Below are 21,453 nucleotides of genomic sequence, written 5' to 3'. Positions count from 1 at the left end.
TGCATCCCTCAGCAGCAACAGTTCAGGCAGGACGAGACTCCACACACATCCTGCTCTCTGCCACCCCATACCCTCCCATCCTGCTCTACCTCACCCCACAATCCGCCCCCAGGCCTGATTTGGGCTTGACCGTCAGGCCTCTTGGGATTGCAACTGGTCTGTCTCTCCCCACCTCTGGCAGAGACCTGAGGTGGGCTCACCCTCTTCCTGCCTCTCTCTTGTCTGTCCGGTCTCCCGGGCCTCTTTCTTGCTCCTCTCCAGTAAGGTCCTTGGGGGCTGGGTTTATGACTACCAACTCTGTTGCAGTGTACCCTCCCGAGCACTTAGTATAGTGCTCTACACCAAGTAAGCACTCAATAAATAACACTGTTTGATGGATAGGTCTCTGGATTGCTTCTCCTTGCTCTGTTCCCTACCTCAAAATGAAGCTTCAGACCTAGGATTGGACTGACCACAAAACCTGAGAGACTCACAACGAGCCAGATACGTGTGCTAAGGCATGGAACTGGTTTGCTGTTTGAGATAATTTATTTTATTTTTTCCCCTTCTGACAGTCAAAATGATATTGTTTTATTTCCAACCCCCCAAACAAAAACAGCAACATCTTAGATTCTATCACAACCTTCTTCAACCTTGAGATTTACTCAGTTCAGGACATTAGTTTGCAAATAATTACACCATGGATCACAAAATTGTACAACTGTGATACAGAACACATCAATCCCTTAACAGTTACACTCGGGACATGAAAAAGTAAGGTCTGCAGATAACCGCAACAAGACTTAGGTCCAGCACAGACAAAATGATATGCATGGATATGCAGAGAGAGCAAAACCGCTTTGGTAACCTAACAGAAACCATGGTACAGTATATGGACAGAGCAACAGTCTTTTCCTGTCACATTTACATCCTAGGATTTGGAATGGAAAAATAGGAAAAGATCTAAGCAGATAGGATTTCATCACCAACATTTCCAAGTGTTCAATAAAACCCAAGGGTTTGGGAAAGATCAACAAGTTACCAGAGGACACGATGTAATGGCCAGTGGCCTTCGATCCCAGCACATTTTCTGCTTATTTAGCCTAGTTAGTGATTTCCTTCTCATATTTCCATCTCTCATTTTCTCCCATCCCTCCAGCGCTCCCTGCCCCACTTCAGTGATAGCATTGTAATCTTTGTCCACTTTGTGGGCAGGAAGAAACTGGAGGCACAGAGGTGGAGGAGGAAGATGGAGCAGGGAAGCTTTATCACTATTGTCAATCTTTCCATCTTGGAGCTCCTTGAACCATGACTGGCTTATTTCTTCAGTGGTCCCTCCCACCGGTACCAGCAGGAGAAAGCAGACCTTTGCCCGTGAACCCATTCTTACCAGCACCCGTACAGGTGTGGACTCCCCCTGGTCCCCAACCAGTGGAAAGGGACGTGAGAAGGCACTCCAGTGCCCGCCTTAAAGTGCAAAAACCTTTGATAAAGCGCGATTCAAGAACACACCCTTTCTGTCCCCGGACTCCATCCACCAGATTGGGTTGGCCCTTCCCAGAAGCCCCAAGAGGGCAGTCAGACTTGACACTCAACTATTGCTCCACAGGGAGGGACCAGAAACCCAAACTTTGTGCCTTTTCGTACACAGAAGCAGCTCAGGTGAGACCTACCATTGGGCTTCTCACGCACCCTTTCCCCCTCCATTCCCTCTCTTTTCAAAAACCTCAATAATTCGGCCCGGTGCAATCCTAAAGCCAACGGTCTGGGGGAAAAAAGAGGTGCTGTAGAGGTCATGTTCGTCTCCAGGTCCTCTGGTCCCTTTCCCTCCGCCCTTTGCTCCCATAACATTTGGGTCGCTGTTGGCTCAGCTTGGTCATGCCTACTCCTGATTTGGAAGCCTGGATTTGAGGCTCCCGACCTTACTAGGGAAGAGACCCCCCAACAGCATACAGATCCCCAAATCCTCAGTGATTATTGGCTCGTGCACTGGCTCACTGTGAGCCCTGGGGGGCAAGGCAAAGCTAAACCCGGACATTTTCAAATGCCACCCCCTGGTCCCTGAAGCTCCTCTTAGGGACCTTCTTGGTCACGGTGTCCAATGGGGCAGTAGCCAAGCTGCTGCCCCTCCCAAACTATGCTTTTGTGTGTCCCTGTCTGTTCCAGTGACTGTTGTTACAATGGCACGCTGGGACTCAGGAGTCGGTCAGGACAAGTGCAACAGTGTCACCCTTGTGCAGTGGCACCTCGAGCCTCACGCCACTCAGATGTTGGGGTCTTGGGGTAAGACTTGGGCTAAGCCGGGTGGACTTGCAAATTCCTGACCAGGCAGACTCTTGCTCAAATTAGGCCTAATGCTGCCTCCTTGGCTGTCTCATGTATGAGCCATTAGAGATACGCATATTTGGCACCTGAACAATTTCCCTCCACCAAAATCCCAGGCTATGAACAAAGCCAAGAAGCAGCACTCCACCCCACACACCTGTCCCGGGTGAATGACAAGCGATGACGGATAAAGTGGGTGGCATGGAGGGTTGCTGAGTCTTAAGAAAAGCAATTTATGCAAGCCAAACAGGGATTCAGAGGGAGGGGTTGCAGAGTACAAAGAAATTTCAGGCCTGGAGCAACATAGGTGTTTGTGCTCTGGAGATCAAAGAGATCAGATGTTCCCACCATATGGCATATCTACTTCAGCTCTGAGAATGTACATGCACATGAATAAGAGAAACTGTTTACAGTACTTTGTTAAAAACCACGAGCACTGAGCAACTGAAGCCAGGGAGATTAATGAACACAAAGAGCACAGGCTAATTGGGCTGGGAGCAGCCCAGAGCCAAAGGATCATGGGGGTAAAGGAAGGTCGGTGGGGATAGGCAGGTTAGCAAGGTTTTTCTCTCCCAGGGCATTGCACGCAATGGAACCGACTTGGTCTGAATTTAGCACCTGTGGCTTCTCTCCCCACACCCTTTAGCACTTAGGTAGGGCTCCTTTCCCTTCTTTTGCATTTAGGAATTTATTACAGCCCTCTTTTCCCTTGGCCACAGGAGAAATATCAGCCAATGTCATTGGATTGTAGGCTCCTAATGGACAGGGAATGGCTCATTTTTTGTTGTTGCTGTTCATTCCCATGTGCTTGGCATTCATTAGGCCCACAATACAAGCCAATGATTGCTGGATTTTGGCATTCCTGGGAACAGTCTCTGAAAATGCTCTGAAACTGCAGCCCAAGGGTTTTCAACACCTTGGCTCAGAGACTGACAGCTGACGACCCAAGAAGTTAGCGACTATGATGTAAAGTATCACTGCATGCTCCCACTAGACACTAACTGCAGGTTTTTGAGCAGGGACTGTCACGTAGTGTGTCACTCACAGGACTCTGGGGAGGGTTGGCTGCCAGCCCTAGGTCCCCCAAGATGCACTGGAAGATGAATGAGAGGTCAAGTCCCCCGCTTGGCATGGGCCATTGCACTGTGCTTTATTCAGGCAGGCAGAGTCCAAGGTTCCTACACACTGGCTGCCTCCTGCCATCACAGGGATCTTCCCTTGGGGGGCCTCTGGGACCTGGATCCTAGGACTGATCCTAAAGCTTCTGAGATTTGCTTCTGGAATTCTGTTCTAAACCGCTCGCCCCCATTCCAAAATGAAGCGTTCGCTTGCACAGACAAAATCATGAATACCTTGTCACAGTGCTGGGCATTTCCAGCAGGCCGAGTCCAGAGACTGTTTCTGCTCCGTGTAAAGGTCACTAGGGAAGAGCCATGTAGATTTCCAGAGGATTCAACCTGCTCTGCCTCTCTTCCTGGAGAAGGGGAGGGGAGGGTCTCGGGAAAGACAAGAGGCTCCAGTAGGGCTCCAGTAGGTCTGGCTGCCTCTGTTTTTCCCCCGACTCCTGCACTCTGGTACAAAGAGGATGATGGGGGAGATGGAGAGTATCAGAGTGAAGGGAAACCTCACACTTAATGAGTCAGCCCAGCCGCCAGAGCTCTGCATGACTGGTAACCAGGTGGCCACCGTCAGCAGGAAGACGTCTTGGGGAGGGGTTGGGGGTGTCTTCAGTGCTTTTGGGGGCCACAGGGGGACTCTTGGGGGGCTTCCTTGTTTTAGATTACAGCTTAATCATCACATTTCTTTCCATCTCCTCCTCGCAGGGAAGGAATAGAGGGTAAAAGCAAAAAACTAATTAGGGGGAGTAACGGAACAGCCCCTGAAGGGCAGACAACCCTCCTTTCTCTAGCTTAAATCCCACCTAACGATGTGGCTCGGACAGTTTAAAGCACCAACAATCCTGGGGACTGAACGTTCCCAAGAGCAAGACAAAGCAAGTCTTCCCCGCTCACCGGCCATCTGTTCCTGGCCTGGAAGAAGCCATCCCTGACCACCGGCCAGGGTCCCAACTCTTGAAATTTAGGGCCATCTGCCAAGTCAAGCTCCTTCTAGAGGTTCATCTAGAGACAGATTCTGCAGAGGAAGAAGACTAGACCAAGCCAAGAGGTATCATGGTCAAAGGTAAAACTTCCAACAACTGAAAGACCTTGAACCAGGTGACAAAACCGGACAGGTTCACCTGAAAGGGTTCCATTCTTACTGTCTGCACGAATCCCGCATCACAAAGCCCCCGCCCTCCACCCACTAATTTCTTGCAAGGGCCCATACCGATGAGCCACTGGTAACCAAAATCACCTGATTTTCTAAATCCACTCTCTATAACCCATTGATCCACCAGGTTTGGCAAGTCACTGCCACTGGACCAGAGAGGACATGGAGATGTCTGGACTATCTTTCTGACATATATGATGGACATTATGTGAGGGTGGGGAGGGGGCAGGGAGAAGAGACAGAGAGAAGGACCAGGAAAGGTGAGTTACACAGCACTGTTGGCTCTGACCATTGTTGAAGTGTGCACGAGAGGGCCTATGAGCTAGTCTACCTTGGACCTTTGTCCCAAGGAAAAGACAGGGACTTGTGTTTCTGACAAGAATCCAATACGTACAGAGAAACTAAAAGGGTCTTTGAGCTAGAGCATCCTGGAGGGTACAGATGGGACTTCTGAAAGAAATGATTGGGTAAGTGGCATTAGACAAATGATCATTACACCTTGCTCTGATCCCGAGCACCTGGTGCAAACAAGGAGGCAGCTGGGAGCAATGGTTCGTGGGATTAAATCTGGAACTAGGCAGGTTTGCAGAAACTCTGGAAGGCAGTGAAAAGAGGCGGGCTACAGGAAGGCGCCAGGTTGAAGGGGCGAGGGAGTGCTTCTTGGTACAGCTGAGCTGCCACAATCACAGATGGTGCCCATTTGTAACAATTCTACACGAAGGGGGCTGCGGTTGTGCTTTGAGGGTGTGAGGATGAGGGCACACACGTGTGTGTGTACACACACAATGCCAGGACAGTAGCTTTAACCTCCCCCTGGGGTGAGTCCCCCCAGAGTCCTATGGTCCCAAGAACACTGTAAGAGCTCCACTAGTTCAGGGTTGGACCCCTCATCTATCTCCACCTCTTGGATCAGAGTGCTCTGGACCCTCAATCATTATTCACGGCAGCTTTCTCTGTAAACTCTCTTGCATTGACAGATTTAACCTATGTACCCAGCATCCAAGTGCAAACCTGGTTCAGGGAGTCATCTCCACAGTGAACAGAGTTCCCAAGTGCTGAAGGGCGGGGACCATCTCTTGCCAAGCTCTTGTGTCTCCTGTAGAGAAAGCCTCCAAAGGTGACCATTAACCAATTAACTACCCTCTGTTCTCCTCAGCTCCCTAAGGAGAGGAGCCACCTTCTATCGGTGCTGCTACAGAGTGGGGTAAATTCTCTTTCCCTTCCATGGATACTCTCCAGTCACATCCACACACCCAAGTTGTCTTCTCTCCACAGCCCTTGTTCCAGTTTTTACCACACCCAGGTAAGCACATTTTTGGCTCCCACATCTCCACATTCCTTCCTGGGGCGGAGGGGGCCGACTGGGTTGGTTGGGGAGAGGGGACAGAGGGAGGCCAAAGGTGAGCACCAGGTAAGGAAGCAGGGCTCAGGGGTTCTCTGACCAGTTGTCAGAGATGGCACAGAGGAGGAAGCAGCATCTTCATCCAAGACCCCAGGGGATGAAGCAGCACGGAACTCACTGGCTGATGAAGTCTCCTCTCTAGCTCCCAGAGAGGGGTGGAGATTGCTGTATCAAAGGAGTGGGCTAAAAAGCTTACCTCTGACCTGGCCCTTCCTGCTGTGCTAAATTGAATCTCCCAATCCTGGTTTTTGAGAGTTAGCCATCTATGTTTCCACAGGTGTCCAGACCCCACATCTCCATTACAGCCTCCCTGGCTGAAGCCTTCCAGATGAGCACCACCTGCATAGGAACCTCCCTACTCTGTCCCAAACTCCTCTAGGTAAAGAGTCAACTATGCCTTATACACAGAATGAGGAAGGGGTGTGTGTGTGTGTGTGTGTACACAAATAACAAACAAGGTGCGGGGAAGAGTTTAGGAGGAAGCAGCAAGGCAGGGAAGAACAGGAGAGTTCCTCTGAACTCCTAGTTCTACTGGCAGAACAGGGTGGCTTGTTGACAGTCATGCAGGTTTATTGCAATGGCACTAGTAGCCGATGGCCGATTTCAGATGGCCTGGGAGGAGAAGGTCCACCCCCACTCCTCCTTCACCAGATGCTGTGGACGTGATCTGGGGTGGGGCTATTCCAGCGCCATCTGCTCGATGTGATCGCTGAGTAGCTTGTATTGCTCTGGAAAAAAGACCATTGTTACTCTTTGGCAGGATGAGGTCAAATAGGAATAAAAATTCTACTAGTACTACTACTACTACTAATAATAATGGCATTTGTTCAGTGCTTACAATGTGTCGAGCACTGAACTAGGCACTGAGGTGAATAAAAGATAATCAGGTTAGATGCAGTCTGCCCCATACGAGGCTCACAGTCTAAGCTGGAGAATGAAAAGGGAGAAGCAGTGTGGCCCAGTGGAAAGAGAACAGGCTGGAGAGTCAGAAGGCCTGGGTTCTAATTCTGGTTCCACCACATGTCTATTGTGTGACCTTGGACAAGTCATTTAACTTCTCTGTACCTCAGTTACCTCATCTGTCAAGTGGGGATTGAGACTGTGAGCTCTGTGTGGGACAGGGCCTGTGTCCAATGATTATTTTATATCTACCTCAGCACTTAGTATAGTGCCTGGCACATAGAAAGTGCTTAACAAATTCAACCTCCCCCCCTTAAAAAAAACAGGTACTGAATCCCATTTGACAGAAGAGGAAAACATGGCCCAGAGATGTTAAGTAACTTGCTCAAGATCACCCAGCAGGCAAGTGGTGGAGCCAGGATTAGAACTGAGATCCTCTGACTCTAAGCCCCGTGCCCTTTCCACTAGGCCTTCCTGCTTCCCAGCCTGGCCCTTGCTTATTCTTACCTTCATCCAGATTGCCGATCACTGCCTGCTTCTTCAAAAAGTCATTGCACAGCTTCTTGTTCAGCCCGAAAGCCAGCATGTTGTGAGTGAAGGTGCTAGAGGAGGAGAGAGGGGGCCCATGAGTCTCCCTTGCTTGACGTGGGGAACAATTCTGTTCTTAGATTCTGCTAGAGGGGTCCTCTCCTCCAGGCCCCCAAGGCACCACCATTTTCTCACCCCAACTAATTGGTGGGGTAGCCAGGAGAGGCAGGTCCCAGCCCCTCTCTTTACCTTGCCCCTGAGGAAGTCCTGCCCTCCCTCCCTCCCAGGCTCAGGAAGGGAAAGGCAGTGAAACCGCCCTGAGTAACTAGAATTGGCCTCCATGTAACTGAGGGAGGATTTGAGACTTCAAGTTAGACCAGAGAGTCAGCTAGCTTTGGGGAAAGAACCTTCCAATGCCTCCTGAGAAGAGCGAGCATAACTTCAAGGACGGTGCTATCAGCATCTACAGAACCCTGGTCCCCCAAGACTATCTACCGACTTCTTGGATGAGGCCTGCCTGAGCCAGCTTAGCTGAGGGAAATTGCCCTCACCCAGTATGACATACAGAGCTTCCACCCTATGTCTGAGTGTTTGTGGTGGGTCTTCCTCCTTCCTCTCTTACCCAACTCCCAGCTCTTCCAGCTTCCCAAACAGCGGGAATACAGAAGAGGTGGGGGAACTGTCGACTGTCAGTTTGATATGGGCAGGGAACGTGTCTGCTACTTTGGTTGTATTTTCCTCTTCCAAGTGCTCAGAATAGTACGCTGCACACAGTAAGTGCTCAATAAATACCACTGCTTGATTGACTGATTGACTGATTGGGACTAGTCCTCAACCTGGGCACCTCTTACCCAAGCTGACCAAAGGTGATGTTCTCATTGAACCGGAGGCTGTCGTCGCGCTCCTCTTGAGTCATGTGACACCACTTCTCCCTGCAAGCACACAAGATGGTGTTGTCTTGGGGCCAGGTACAAGTAATGCTATATAGAACCACATACATAGAAACACAAATTGCATTTACACAGCACCTAATCTACCATCGCCACATTCACTGTGCAAAGCCCAGTACTAGGAATGCCTGATCACTGGCCAGTGTGGTCTGGGAGATACAGGACTTGTGACCCCCCTTTTCATAAACAGGGAGATGGAGGAACAGAGGAGGGAAGGAGTTGGGTTCACACTCAGCACTGGATAGGGGATCTGCAGATTCTCAGTCTTGTACCCTCTGATCCCAACCTACTGCCTCCCCTACTGTAATGTGGATATGTGGGGCTGGTCAATGATAAGCAGACCAGCAGAACAGTACAAGACCTCAACCCTCCTGTTCTCTTGCTCACTTGAATGTGTCAGGGTTAGTGGGTAGGCCTGAACTCAAGATGTTTATGAGCTTTTTTTTTATAGGAGCAATAATACATGATGACATCTTGTAAAGTTGTAAGGAATCATTTAACCAACAGGAAGGAGAAAGCAGGGGAAGAATATGACTAACTGTCATTAGTGTGAGCTCTCCTGCTTGCCCAATACCCCTTCCAGATTTCCCATGCTCTCGAGGGAACTTGTCAATTGGCCATCCAATCACGGCTCCCTGTTCTCCTAGACAAGATCAGCAAGGCTCTCACTAGGAGGAGACGTCTGCTCCTGGAGGAGGGGAGTAGCGGGAAAAAGTCTCATTTTGAATCCAAACAAACAAAAAAGGCCTCATCTCGGAGAGGATAATGACAGTGGCCAATCCGGCTGTCCGCTCAACAAACTGTGATGGTCAGGGATGCCTGGGTTGTTGCCGTTCCAGCAGCTGTAACAGCGGTCGACTTATGTGCATAGGCCAATTACCGCCTGCACCCAGCAGCTCGGTCAGCCCAGACTGCACATCCTGTCATGGGAGATGACTCAAGAATTTGGTGGTCACCCTACGGGGATGAGCAGGTTGCTCAGCTCACGTCTCTGCTCACCTGAGTGATTTCAATCAGGCTGACAAGACCTCCAAAGTGGGGGCTTTCTGGCCTGTGAGCTCTTGGTAGCCTTTCCCCTCCCCAACCCCACTCCTCAGAGTATCTGCGCTCCTTCTGCCCCTACATTTGAAGTGAAAGGCCGGCTCCTCTAGGCCCCTAGGGAGTGGCATGGCTTCTCAGATATCCTGGGCTGGGAAGGTTCCTCTCAGCACACGATATGTGGGGACCAGAAAATGGTTGGGGGGGGGGCCTCTTGGGAGAGGGGAGGGAGGAGGAGGAAGTGGGTGAAGAACAAAGAATCAAGAGACTGAAGGAGCTTCACTCCCTTTCCCGGAGGGCCAGTTCCAGGGTCACGACCTTGGTCTTGAAGTGCGTCTGCTGTCCGGTTTACTGGGGTAGGTGGCCCCCAGAGACAGTCTGCCCGTCTCATTGGGCCTGGGCAGATCCTGGAGTCACAGCTGCTTCTCCCACCCTCAGTAACATGACTGACAAACCCATCTGACCCTCCCCTTCCAGTTTAGCACATGCCCACCCAACCCTGGCAAAAATCTTACCATCATCATCATCAATCGTATTTACTGAGCGCTTACTGTGTGCAGAGCACTGTACTAAGCGCTTGGGAAGTACAAATGGGCAACATATAGAGACAGTCCCTACCCAACAGTGGGCTCACAGTCTAAAAGGGGGAAGTCTAAAAAGGGGGAAGTCTAAAAAGTCTAAAAGGTCCCATCGTGGGACCTGTCACCCTGAGCCACGCAGTTTGTGCTAAACACCCTTCCTTCCCTGCAAAGTGTTCAGCAGAGGGTCAAAGTCCTCAATTGGAAAACTGATCAAGTCCACCTTTGGTCTGATCCTATGCCTTCTGGGATTGGAGTTCTGGACTGGATTTTCCTCCAGTCCATTCTGTTCCTCCTCCAGCAAGGAGCATCAAGGGAAATGATATGTTCTCATGAGAATGGAACAGCTGCCAGGATAGGGAAAGGCGGGGGGTGGGGGGGGGACCACGGGCGTGCATGTGTGTGTGTGTGTGTGTGTGTGTGTATATATACACACTTGCAGAGAGAAGTATGGTGTCATTGTTAAGATCTGGGACAGCTGGAGCTTGGCATGCTTTCCATGATGCCAAAAATAATAACCTGATCATCTCCAGAGCCATGGCCTTTGACTCCCTGCTTATCAGGATAGTATAGCTGGCAGTGCCATTGCTTTGGATTCCCTGCTTCTCCATGTCTGCTAATCCTGATGTATAATATTCTCCCAAACGCTTAGTACAGTTCTCTGCACAGAGTAAGTGCTCAATAAACCTCCCCCCATTTGGCCAATTAAGTACTCAGAACTGAGGGCTTGGCTAGAGGTTTATGCGGGCCAAGACCCCCAAAGCCCTAGGGTCTTTTCAGATGGGTGCTTCATGACCTAAAACCTAAAGGGAACAGAGGTTTGGAGGGGGAAAAAAACATCACATTTTAAGTCCATGGAAAATAAAAACCTGGAGGGACATGACTGGGTAAATAAAGGCTAAGAGGAGGATAAAAGAAAAGGGAGAGGAAAGAAAGGAAGAAGGGGAAAATGGAGAAGCAAAAGGAGGGAGAGCAGGAAAAAGAACCCGAAAGTATAGAATGAATACAGACTTCTAACACCAGCGCTCTCCCCTGCCCATCAGAGGTTGTTGGATCATGGTGGCATCAGGATGACTCTCCCACGGATGGACACCCATCTCAGCTGAAACGGGGGCAGGGAGGTGGGACAGGGAACATTTTGCCTCCTTACTGTGACTGGTGAAGAGAGGTCTGCCTCTAGCTTTACCCTTGGCCGGGACCAACGGGATGGCCTGCAATTAGTAATTATACCTCACTGGATGTGAGCATTAATGTTAGAGAAGCAGCATGGCTCAGTGGAATGAGCACGAGCTTGGGAGTCAGAGGTCATGGGTTTGCATCCCGGCTCTGCCATACGTCTGCTGTGTGACCTTGGGCAAGTCACATAACTTCTCTAAGCCTCAGTTACCTCATCTGTAAATTGGGGATTAAGACTGTGAGCCTCACGTGGGACAACCAGATCATCTTGTATCCCCTCCGGCGCACTGCTTTGAACATAGTAAGCACTTCACAAATGCCATCATTATTATTATTATTAAAACCAGGAAGAGTGTTGGGTGCTTCATTATCAACTGCAATATGTCGGACAAGTTTCAGAACTGTAGCAGGGTGAACTCAGCTTAGTCCTGGAGAACTTTCTGTTTGTGAGGATTTTAAAAACCCTGTAATGGACTCTACTTTGGAATGTTTTCTCCAAGGAATTTTTTTTTAAAAACAGCAGACACACCATTGCTCTAGAGTAACTATGGTGTGGCCTATCCAGAAGGAAGGTATGGAAGGAGGGAAGGAGTAATTAGATATTTCCACTCAAAGTCCTCTCCAGAACCTAGGATGGGGCACTATGGAAAGGGTCATTCACTTGACAATTGAGCTTCTCAGAGAAGAAAGCTAAGCGTAACAGCAATCCAGAAAAAACTCAAACCTAGTTACCATCTGCTTTCAAAAAAGCAAAGGAATCAAAGATTTCATTATCCCCTTAGCCTGTTCCATACTTATGGTGCAACTTGGCAAAAACAAAATGGCAGTTGGGCCTCAAGGTAACCAGCAAGTGAGTTCTTCCCTCCCTTGAAACTCTCACTCCAATACTTGTTCACAGAGGCGGTGCCGGGTAAGAGGGAGAAGAGGAAGCATCGTGCAAAACCACAGTAAAAAGTTAGTACTCCCAGAATACTGGGGCGAAATATCTCTCGAGTTGGACAGGGACATGGTCTGCCATGGTCTCCACTGGCAAGGTGGATGGACAGGTTCATCACTCTCTGGCTTTGGGAAGGGTAAGGACAGGGAGACAGTTAAATATTGACCCCCAAAGAAACTATTTTGACAAGATGCTTATGTGCTTTTCAATTATGAAAATGGTGGCTTTGGAAATTCCTGAGGCTGTCCCTCATTTCCTCCACTCCAACTTAATTTCTCATGCTTCTCGGGCCCCTATGCCTTCAGGTACAACTCAATGGGTATTCTGCAATGGCTTCTTTTATAATTTTTTTAGGGTTAAATGGCTCTTTTCCTCCAAAAAGCTCAAGGTGTTGATCAAAACCTTAAAAAGTGAGAAAAATCAAGGTTTCATTCTGCCATCACCACCATACCCTTTCCAATGGCAGAAACAAACTCCCCTTCAGGCAGACCAGACAAAGTTTCTTCACCTTCATGAGGGCTTGACAATAAATATCAGTGTTGGTGAGAACACCATTTCAGAGAATTGCTGGCCCAGAGACAGAGAAGAGAGTATCAGTTCTACCATTTTAACCTACGAGACTCAAGCTCTACTCCCCAAGCCCCCCATCCCTCAAGCATCTTCAAGAGTCCTCAATGACACGAGATGCCAACAGTCCTCATTGGCACCAGACACCAACAGTCCACAGTGGCACCAGGGAGGGAGTCACACTGCAAAGGTTCTGAGGGCAGAGGGTCTTTGTCAGTCTTAACACTCAGAATACCAAAGTTAACCTTCTTAAGCTGTAGCTTACACTTCCTTGTTCATCCACTCTATTGCAGTAAGCGAGTTTCCGAGCTCAGCCTGGAAAAGGTCAGTACCGTGGCCACTCCCAAATTTAAATATAGATTTCTATGGATCTAAAGAGCGTCAACACTACTGTTAAAATGCAACAAAGTAATGCAGACAGACACACCTCTTTTCCTCTTCCTCTCCAGCATTCCCTCTGGAGTGGCAGCAGAAACAGGGTCAACAAAGGTTAAATGTTAAGGTCATGCAAGATATATGGATGGAAAAAAGAGAAGAACAGATGAAAGAATGAGAGTCATTATAGGCAGAGAAAGAGAGAGAGAGAGAGAAACAGAGACAGACTCTTTAAAATAAATCTTTCCTAGAAGTTTAAATGCTAAACTTCCCCAGTGGGGGAATCCTCCCTCTCACCCCATCACCCTCCTAGCAGCTAAACTCTCCTTTGACACTTCTGACAAGAGTCCAAAATCCTTTCCCCAAAACTTCTTGGTGGGCTGGGGGCGAGTAACCCCTAGCCCGTTTTCTAGATGGGCAGCAGTAAGTCCTGAAGGGGGACAAAAATATCTCCCCAGGTTGAAAAAATCAGATGATTCCAGCAACTTCAGTCAAAGCAAAGCTCCTACCTGGTTAACCCCACCTTCAGGAGCCTTTCCCAGTGAGCTAAGGAGTATAAGGAAAGGCCTCATCCTTCAGACCCCAGCCACCTGGCCAACGGGGCTGAAGGGGCTGAGAAGGGCATTGCTAAAGACAGAAGAAGCTCATCACCAAGACTACCATTTGGGAGTGGTAAAGAATTAAAACATCAGGATGTTCCAATCGGAAAGAGAACGCTGCTCCATCCTGGGAAAAGATCAGCCCCAAAGAGTTGCCCTGGGGGGGCCTGGCATTTCCTGGGCCCACCAGGCCTCTGCTCTTCTGGACTCCTGGAGACAGGCGGACTGCCCACCCCTAGGCCCTGCCCCACACTGACATCCCCCTAATAGTCTGGGGGGAAAAAACTGAGCACAGAAAGACTCCTCACCACGGTTTGACTTTCAGCAGGCAGCTCATAGCTTCTCAATAGCTTCTGCTTCTCGGGGCTTTGGTCTCATCAACACAACAAAGGCAACAGTCAAGCCGCTTTCCTAGGATTGACTGAGCATCTTATTCCTCTGGGATAAGGTTTAGGCTTCTTCTCACTTCCTCAGTGGAAATTCTGCAACTCACTTCTCTACTGGCTCCTTCAGGGTCCCAGAGAGCCTGACATTTTTAAACCCTGTCACTTTCAGAGGAAAACAGGGAAAAGAGATTTGAGGCTGGAGCAGGACTAAAAACTAACCACTAGCCAGGGTGGGTTGTTTGAAAATTAGTCGAGGAACCACAGCCTCAGGTTCATCTCTCTCTGCTACTACGCGGGGCAGGGCAGGAGAATGCGGTCATCCTCCTTCCTCACCTCCATCGTTAATCTGGAAAGGAAGAAGCTGGGCCCAGTGGAAAAAGCATGGGCCTTGGAGTCAGAGGACCTGAGTTCTAATCCCAGCTCCACCACTTGTCTGCTCTGAGACCTTGGGCAAGTCACTTAACTTCTCTGTGCCTCAGTTTCCTCATTTGTACAGTGGGGATTAAATCCAACTCCTCCTACTTAGTCTGTGAGCCCCTTGTGGGACACAGACTGTGTCCAACCTGATTATCTTCTATCTATCCCAGCACTTGGGATGGCATTTGGCACATAGTAACCACTTACATATCATTATTATTATTGTTATTGTTAACAGAAAGGCCCGGCCTGCCCAGAGGAAGGTTGAGTGGTCAAGGTTCAGTTTGGAGGAACTGCACTTTCCTCAGCTCTGGCATGAACAAACTCTAATCTGGTCATAATCCTGTCCAATCCACTGGTCTCTCTACAAAGTTGGTTTTGGAACTCACCTTGAGTCAAGCTTCCTAGTAAGAGAAGACCCTAGAGAGGAAGTCCCCTTTCAACACTATGGATCAGAAGAAAGAAACCCCTAATCTTTCAAACCAAACCCCTCTCCCTGTATCTTATGGCCTGGTTAAAGCCATCCCTAAGGGGAATGAGTTGGGGACCCAAAAAAACCCACCCCCAAAACCCAAGAAACACTAGTGAAGCTTTCTTGTCTAATCAAAAACAACCCTGCAGAGGTTCCTCAAGGAATAAGTAGCACAGCATCAAGGGTTGACTCTATATTACCACATTTCAAGGGACCTGACCTGTGGCCTCACACTTCCTGACCTCAATTTTACAGCGGCCTTGCCATTCCCACCCAGTGATACTGTGGGTGCGCGGAGGACAGGCCACTGAGCAGGGAATGGAGGCCACCTCAGTACAGGTTATACAAACCCAGTTGGGAGCCCCACCCCTCCCCACTCCTCACCACCAGGTAGTCTGCAAAGAGGTCCAGCAAGGAAAGATTAGAAGAAAAAAGGCATAGACTTCCATCCTTATTTTCAGAAGGAGGACAGTAAGTGCAATTCCTTCTTCCCTTCCCCTCCCCTTGCTCTTCCCACCACCCCTGATCATGCAGGGTAAAAAGGGAGCGGTGACAAAACCTGACCCCTACCTGGTCGTGGGAGACCGCTTCCTTCTCTCGCAATGGACGGCATCAAAAAAAGCCGCATTCCAGAACCTCAGAGTGTGCCTGCAAGACAAGAGCATTTGGCCCAGGCTCCTCATGGCTCTTGGCCCCTGGCATCCTCCGGCGCCCCATGGGAGTGGAGCCAGGGGTGGGGAGGAGGGAGAGGAGGCAAGTGGGGCCCACTTGGTGACTGGAGAAGTGAGGGCCCGGAGATGGGAAAGGAACTCTGGAACCAGCTGCAGAGTACGGAAATCCCAAAACCCTTTAGGAATACTGCCAACCCCTCTGGCTCACAGCAGTGACTAGAGAAAGAAAGAGGATCCTCATTCTTGGGGATTCCCCCTTCACATGTGGGATGGGAATGGGGCAGGATCTCATGACAGCCAGGACCCAGTGCTGGCCAGCAGGTCACAGACGTGCTGTTATCGTTTCCCACTGGGACACCCTAGTAATACCCCTGGGGGCCTGGGCTAACAGACTGACATCTGGCAGGTGGGAAGCCAAGGATCCAGGTCAGGACCAATGGCTGAGAGAGTTAGAATCCACTCATCAAGGCTGCCCGTGGTCCCCTGGGCAGGGTGCTGGGATCTCTGACTTTCAGGGTAAACCAGCTCTCTTTGCAAAAGCTACAGGAGGGGACTGGTATTGGAGGAGAGGTGGAGTGTAGCCTACACCCAGGGCTGGGCCAGAGTGGTGGGAAGGGAAACTAAGAAAAAAAGGAGGCAAAATAACGACAAGTGATGTCTTGCATGACTGTACTCTCCCAAGTGCTTAGTACAGTGCCCTGCCCACTGTAAGCACTCAATAAATACCACTGAATGATTGACGGAGTGAGCCATGGCACAGAGTCTCTCTGGTTTAACCTAGGACAGTGCTAGGCAAGCAATGTGAGCACTGTAATGTGGGGGTGAGGGAGGAGTCTTCTCTCACCACTCAGCATCTCTTATCTCATTGGTGGCATCGTTCTCCAAGGGCAGAGGGAAAATGAGAAAGAGACGGACAGAACTGCCAGAGCCCTGAGAAGCTATTTGGTTCTGGCCTGCAACGGCGGGGCCGGCTTGGGCTGTAGAGATCTGTTGGATCCAGAACTCACTGGGTGGCCCTGAGCCTATGGATCTCTCTACAGATCCATCCTACCCTCCCAGGGGTTCTTGGGAGCAGGATGGTGGATTCCTCCCCACAAGTCTTGGGTCTGCTCTCCCCAGGAGATTACTCCCCACCACATCCATGAGAACCCAGGTTGGTCCAGTTCTGAACCAAGCCCGATAAGTTTGGATCTCTTCCCCTGGCTCCTGAGAGGGGAGAAGGAAGCTCAGTTTGGGACAGGTAGTACAGGACCAGACAGGCCCCCTAAGGTGGAGACAAAAAGGGTGAAATAACGGCACAAGATTTACCAGATGGGCTGCTGCTTCAGGTGTGTGTACAGGTAGATCTTCTCCCCCTTCTTCTCCTCTTCCAGGCTGTCCATGGTCACTACAGGTAACATGAAGGTTGAGAAGAGGTAAGATATCTTCTAGAGGAAGAGGTAAAATTCTTCCTCTAGACTGTAAGTTCTTGGGGCCAGGAATGTTTCTACCAATTCTACTGTATTGTACTCTCCCAAGCACTTGGTATACTGTAAGTGCCCAATATATTTTTTTTACTGAAGCAACTGTTTAATGAGTTCTAACCTAATTCCCTTCCCACAACTTTTTTTTAAATGGTCACTCTGTGCCAAGCTCTATTCTAAGCACTGGGGTAGATACAAGGTAATCAGTTTGGATGCAGTCCATGTCCCACATGGGGCTGACAGTCTTAATCCCTAATTCACAGATGAGGTCACTGAGGCACAGAGAAGTGAAGTAACCTGCCCAAGGTCACACAGCAGAAAAGTGGCAGAACCAAGGTTAAAATCTAGGTCCTTCTGACTCCCAAACACATGCTCTATCCATTAGCCACCATTGCTTCTCATAGAACTACCCGGAAAATCAGAGGTGCTTTCTACTTACCGTAAGCGCTTAGTACAGTGCTCTGCACACAGTAAGCGCTCAATAAATACGATTGATTGATTGATAAATTAGATCAAGGCTGAGCTGTGGCATAGGGCCTAAAGTTTTCTGGTGGCTGAATAAGCACTCAATAAATACTACTGATTGACTGCCGAGCAAAGAGTGATGTCTCGTAGCAGCTTTGGATATGGGAGTTCCAAGTTGTCTGGACAACCCATCAATACCTGCTCAATTCTAAGTTCTTAGATCTGGATTAAGCCTCTCTCCTCCCCGTGATCCTTCCCTTCATGCATTACCCATCAAATTGCTCTTTGCGGGCCCACCGAGAGCTCTTCGCATCACAATGTATATACCCATAAATTATACATTATAAATTATCTATTTATATTAATGTCTGTCTCTCCCTCTAGATTGGAAACTCATTGTATGCAGGGAATGTATCTACCAGTTCTGTATTGTACTCTTCCAAATGCTTAGTACAGTGCTCTGCACACAGTAAGCACACAGTAAATACCATTGATTTTTTTTTGATGATTTAGAAAGGGTGGGAATAGAAGCTGGACATCTGCTTACCAGTCTTCTGAGGCTTCTCCTTTGTTCGGTCTTCATCTTCCCTTTGGGAAACGAGGCCAGAGTTATCAAAATTGTACCTGAACCCTTACAGTAAATCCACCCAGTTGGGACCCCTAGAGACAGTGAAGACACTGCCCACTGTTGGGTAGGGACTGTCTCTATATGTTGCCAACTTGTACTTCCCAAGTGCTTAGTACAGTGCTCTGCACACAGTAAGTGCTCAATAAATACGATTGATGATGATGATGAAAAAAAGTCTAGGATAGTGGAGGTACCAGTTTCCTGGACTTCCTGTGGAGGAAGCTGGTGGCCACCACACCATAAGTAACTCATTATTTCATCCCCAAACCTTTTCCTCCTTTCACTAATGTTCACAGAAGCTGTCTAGGTTCCTCCCCTCTCTTAGTTGGATCTGCATTTGACAGGAGGAGGAAGGAAGTAATTTCATTCCCACCCATGGAAGATTCCCATTCATTTCTTAAGAGATTGGCCAGCCACGGAGGCAATCCCTCAGTGTTATGAACCAACAAAGTAGCCTGTAACTGGAAGGAGCTGGGAGGAAGATGGCCAGCCCTCTCAAAACAGTGGGAGCCCCAAATATTTAACAGGACCCTAGCAAAGTTTCAGAGGCACACAAAACTAAAAGACCGTGAGCCCACTTTTTAGACTGTGAGCCCATTGTTGGGTAGGGACTGTCTCTATATGTTGCCAACTTGTACTTCCCAAGCGCTTAATACAGTGCTCTGCACACAGTAAGCGCTCAGTAAATACGATTGATTGATTGATTGATAAAAGGAAGTCTCCTGCTAACCAAAGGTGCAAGAAAGGCAAGAATTTCCTGAGGCTGGAGGAGAGGGAATGGGGTAGCCAGGTCTGAGTTCCCTCAGCTCGCTCAGCCTACGCAGAACAACTCTCCCTCTGCTGAGGTGGATTGAGAATTGTGGGCAATACTAACTCATTTTTCTTGGCCAGGGGTCCCTTCAGCTTGGTTTCCAGGCCCCCAAAGAAGCCCTTCATGTTCTCAGTCTTAGCTGACGTATTCTTCAGGAGCCGTTCCGCAATGTCCTTCTTCTCAGCTAGCCAGCTATTGGCTGACTTCAGGTATGAATCAATGCTGCCGGTGGGCTTTTCCTTGGACTCCGGGGGCTGCATGTGAGCTTTACCTACAAAAACAGCATCCTGAAGCTTTACATAGGCCCCACCACCCCCATCTCAACAAGGAGCTCAAGCTGGACTTGCGCAGCAGTTGAAGCACCAAGTTTATTTTCTCCTTTCCTCATTCCCCGAGTCAATCTGGAGCATCTAAGCAGCAAGAACACCTCCTTCCCATCTCCAGCTGGTCCGATACAGTGCTCTGCACACAGTAAGCACTCAATAAATATGATTGAATGAATATGTTGCCAAATTGTACTTCCCAAGCATTTAGTATAGTGCTCTGCACACAGTAAGTGCTCAATAAATACGATTGATTGAATGAATGAATGAATGAAGACAAAGTATGACTCACCACTGCATGACACCTGATTCTGGCTGCCAGGCTAATATAAACAAAGATGCTTTTTCAGTTCTGAGATAGCCACTTGTCTTTGCCATTCTTCTTGTTCCCCCACCCCTCGTTGGCATGGAATGCCCAGAATAGCCAACTGACAGCTGGCATAGACTGTTAGCCCCTCCTCTAGACTGTAAGCTCCTTGTGGGCAGGGAAAATGTACACCAACTGTACTCTCCCAAGTGCCTGGTACAGTGCTCTGCACACAGTAAGCACTCAATAAATACCACTGACTGGATGAATGATTCTCGGGGGAAATGGAAGACATCTGCTGAAACTCATTGGATCAAATGTTTCAGTGAGAAACTGCAGGCCATATTCAAGGGAAGGAAGGTGTGAATGATGTCGCTGGGCCATGGATGGAGCGGCCAGGGGAGGCCGTAAACCTCTAGATGACCAAAACTCCATCCTGACGGTGGCTGTCCGAAGCTAAACTCCCAGCTGCACCTTCCACCACAATTTGGGGCTGTCACAGAGAACCAAAGGACAGTAATGAAAAATGCTCTCAAGCCAGGCCATGGAATGGTTGGGGAGAGGGGGTGGGTCGCCACATGGCCCCTGGCCCCACAGGATTACGCTCTGATGCTGCTTCCTGGGAATAAGGCTTTTGTAATAGTTCTTAGGAAAGGGTCCAAGCCGAATACTCTCTTCATGCCCCCATTCAGTAGACAGTGCAGTGGCTACCTGCTAAGTCGGAGTGATGCTTCCTCGCCAGCTTTAAGGCTCTTGTGTTCTCACCTGTCCATCAGACTGTAGTGAGAAGTGCTGTCGATAAACCCAACTCAACCATGAGGCATTCAGCTTCTCTTTCTGGCCAGGGTTCAGGGGCAGGACTGCTTTTACTATGCCTCGCTTCTTACCCCAGGCTCGGTAAGAAGCATTTTCTGGGCACCTACGGCCCCTTGCCGAGTCAGAGAGAAAGCCAATCATCAGCCTGGTACTACATTTTAAAAAAGAGGCCACTGCTGACTGACTGGTTCCTTCCAGGAGTCCCTGTTGTGATTCAGAAGGAAGCCAGACTAACCCAGGAGTGCCCCACTAGTGCTACATACCATCCCTCTGGCCCCTTTTACCCTTCAAAAAAATCAACCATTTAATGGCACTGGGTTGTGGATTCAATCCCAGAGGGAGTCAGGGGTCAGGCTTCAAGGCTGTCCATCACCTCGCCCCCTCCTACCTCACCTCCCTTCTCTCCTTCTCCAGCCCAGCCCGCACCCTCCGCTCCTCCGCCGCTAATCTCCTCACCGGACCTCGTTCTCGCCTGTCCCGCCATCGACCCCCGGCCCACATCATCCCCCGGGCCTGGAGTGCCCTCCCTCTGCCCATCCGCCAAGCTAGCTCTCTTCCTCCCTTCAAGGCCCTGCTGAGAGCTCACCTCCTCCAGGAGGCCTTCCCAGGCTGAGCCCCTTCCTTCCTCTCCCCCTCGTCCCCCTCCCCATCCCCCCCATTTTGCCTCCTTCCCTTCCCCACAGCACCTGTATATATGTATATATGTTTGTACATATTTATTACTCTATTTATTGATTTTACTTGTACATATCTATTCTATTTATTTTATTTTGTTAGTATGTTTGGTTTTTTTTTTGTTTTTTTTTTTTTGTTTTTTTCTCTGTCTCCCCCTTTTAGACTGTGAGCCCAATGTTGGGTAGGGACTGTCTCTATATGTTGCCAATTTGTACTTCCCAAGTGCTTAGTACAGTGCTCTGCACATAGTAAGCGCTCAATAAATACGATTGATTGATTGATTGGTTTTCTGGCAGAGCAGGACACTGGAAGGTATTCAGAATGGTCTGCACTCCCTTCCCAGCTGTCAGAAAGGAGCCTGGATCTCTTTAAAAGTTTCAAGAGCAGGGCCTGC

At 49.2% G+C, this 21,453-nt stretch overlaps 1 protein-coding gene across 2 annotated transcripts in view; it reads right to left on the bottom strand.

The window, feature by feature from the left end:
* Nucleotides 1–506: 506 nt before the first annotated feature.
* The window catches only part of KIAA0513 (KIAA0513 ortholog), an 88,832-nt gene continuing 67,885 nt past the window's right edge, over nucleotides 507–21,453 (bottom strand). Inside the window, exons 6-13 of one of the 2 annotated variants that reach the window (XM_038754404.1) lie at nucleotides 19,002–19,209; nucleotides 18,047–18,087; nucleotides 16,880–16,958; nucleotides 15,471–15,548; nucleotides 13,079–13,108; nucleotides 8,257–8,337; nucleotides 7,385–7,479; nucleotides 507–6,705 (exon numbers count right to left, since the gene is read on the bottom strand). In XM_038754404.1, coding sequence (XP_038610332.1) covers nucleotides 6,656–6,705; nucleotides 7,385–7,479; nucleotides 8,257–8,337; nucleotides 13,079–13,108; nucleotides 15,471–15,548; nucleotides 16,880–16,958; nucleotides 18,047–18,087; nucleotides 19,002–19,209 — 662 coding nt within the window. In that variant the 3' untranslated portion in view covers nucleotides 507–6,655. The remainder of the gene's footprint in view (nucleotides 6,706–7,384; nucleotides 7,480–8,256; nucleotides 8,338–13,078; nucleotides 13,109–15,470; nucleotides 15,549–16,879; nucleotides 16,959–18,046; nucleotides 18,088–19,001; nucleotides 19,210–21,453) is intronic. The other variant, XM_038754405.1, reaches the window with a different exon arrangement.

Source organism: Tachyglossus aculeatus, chromosome 11 (assembly GCF_015852505.1).
Source record: "Tachyglossus aculeatus isolate mTacAcu1 chromosome 11, mTacAcu1.pri, whole genome shotgun sequence".
Classification (NCBI taxonomy): domain Eukaryota; kingdom Metazoa; phylum Chordata; class Mammalia; order Monotremata; family Tachyglossidae; genus Tachyglossus; species Tachyglossus aculeatus.
Note: the sequence above shows the minus strand (reverse complement) of the source record. Positions and strands in the feature narration are given on the sequence as shown.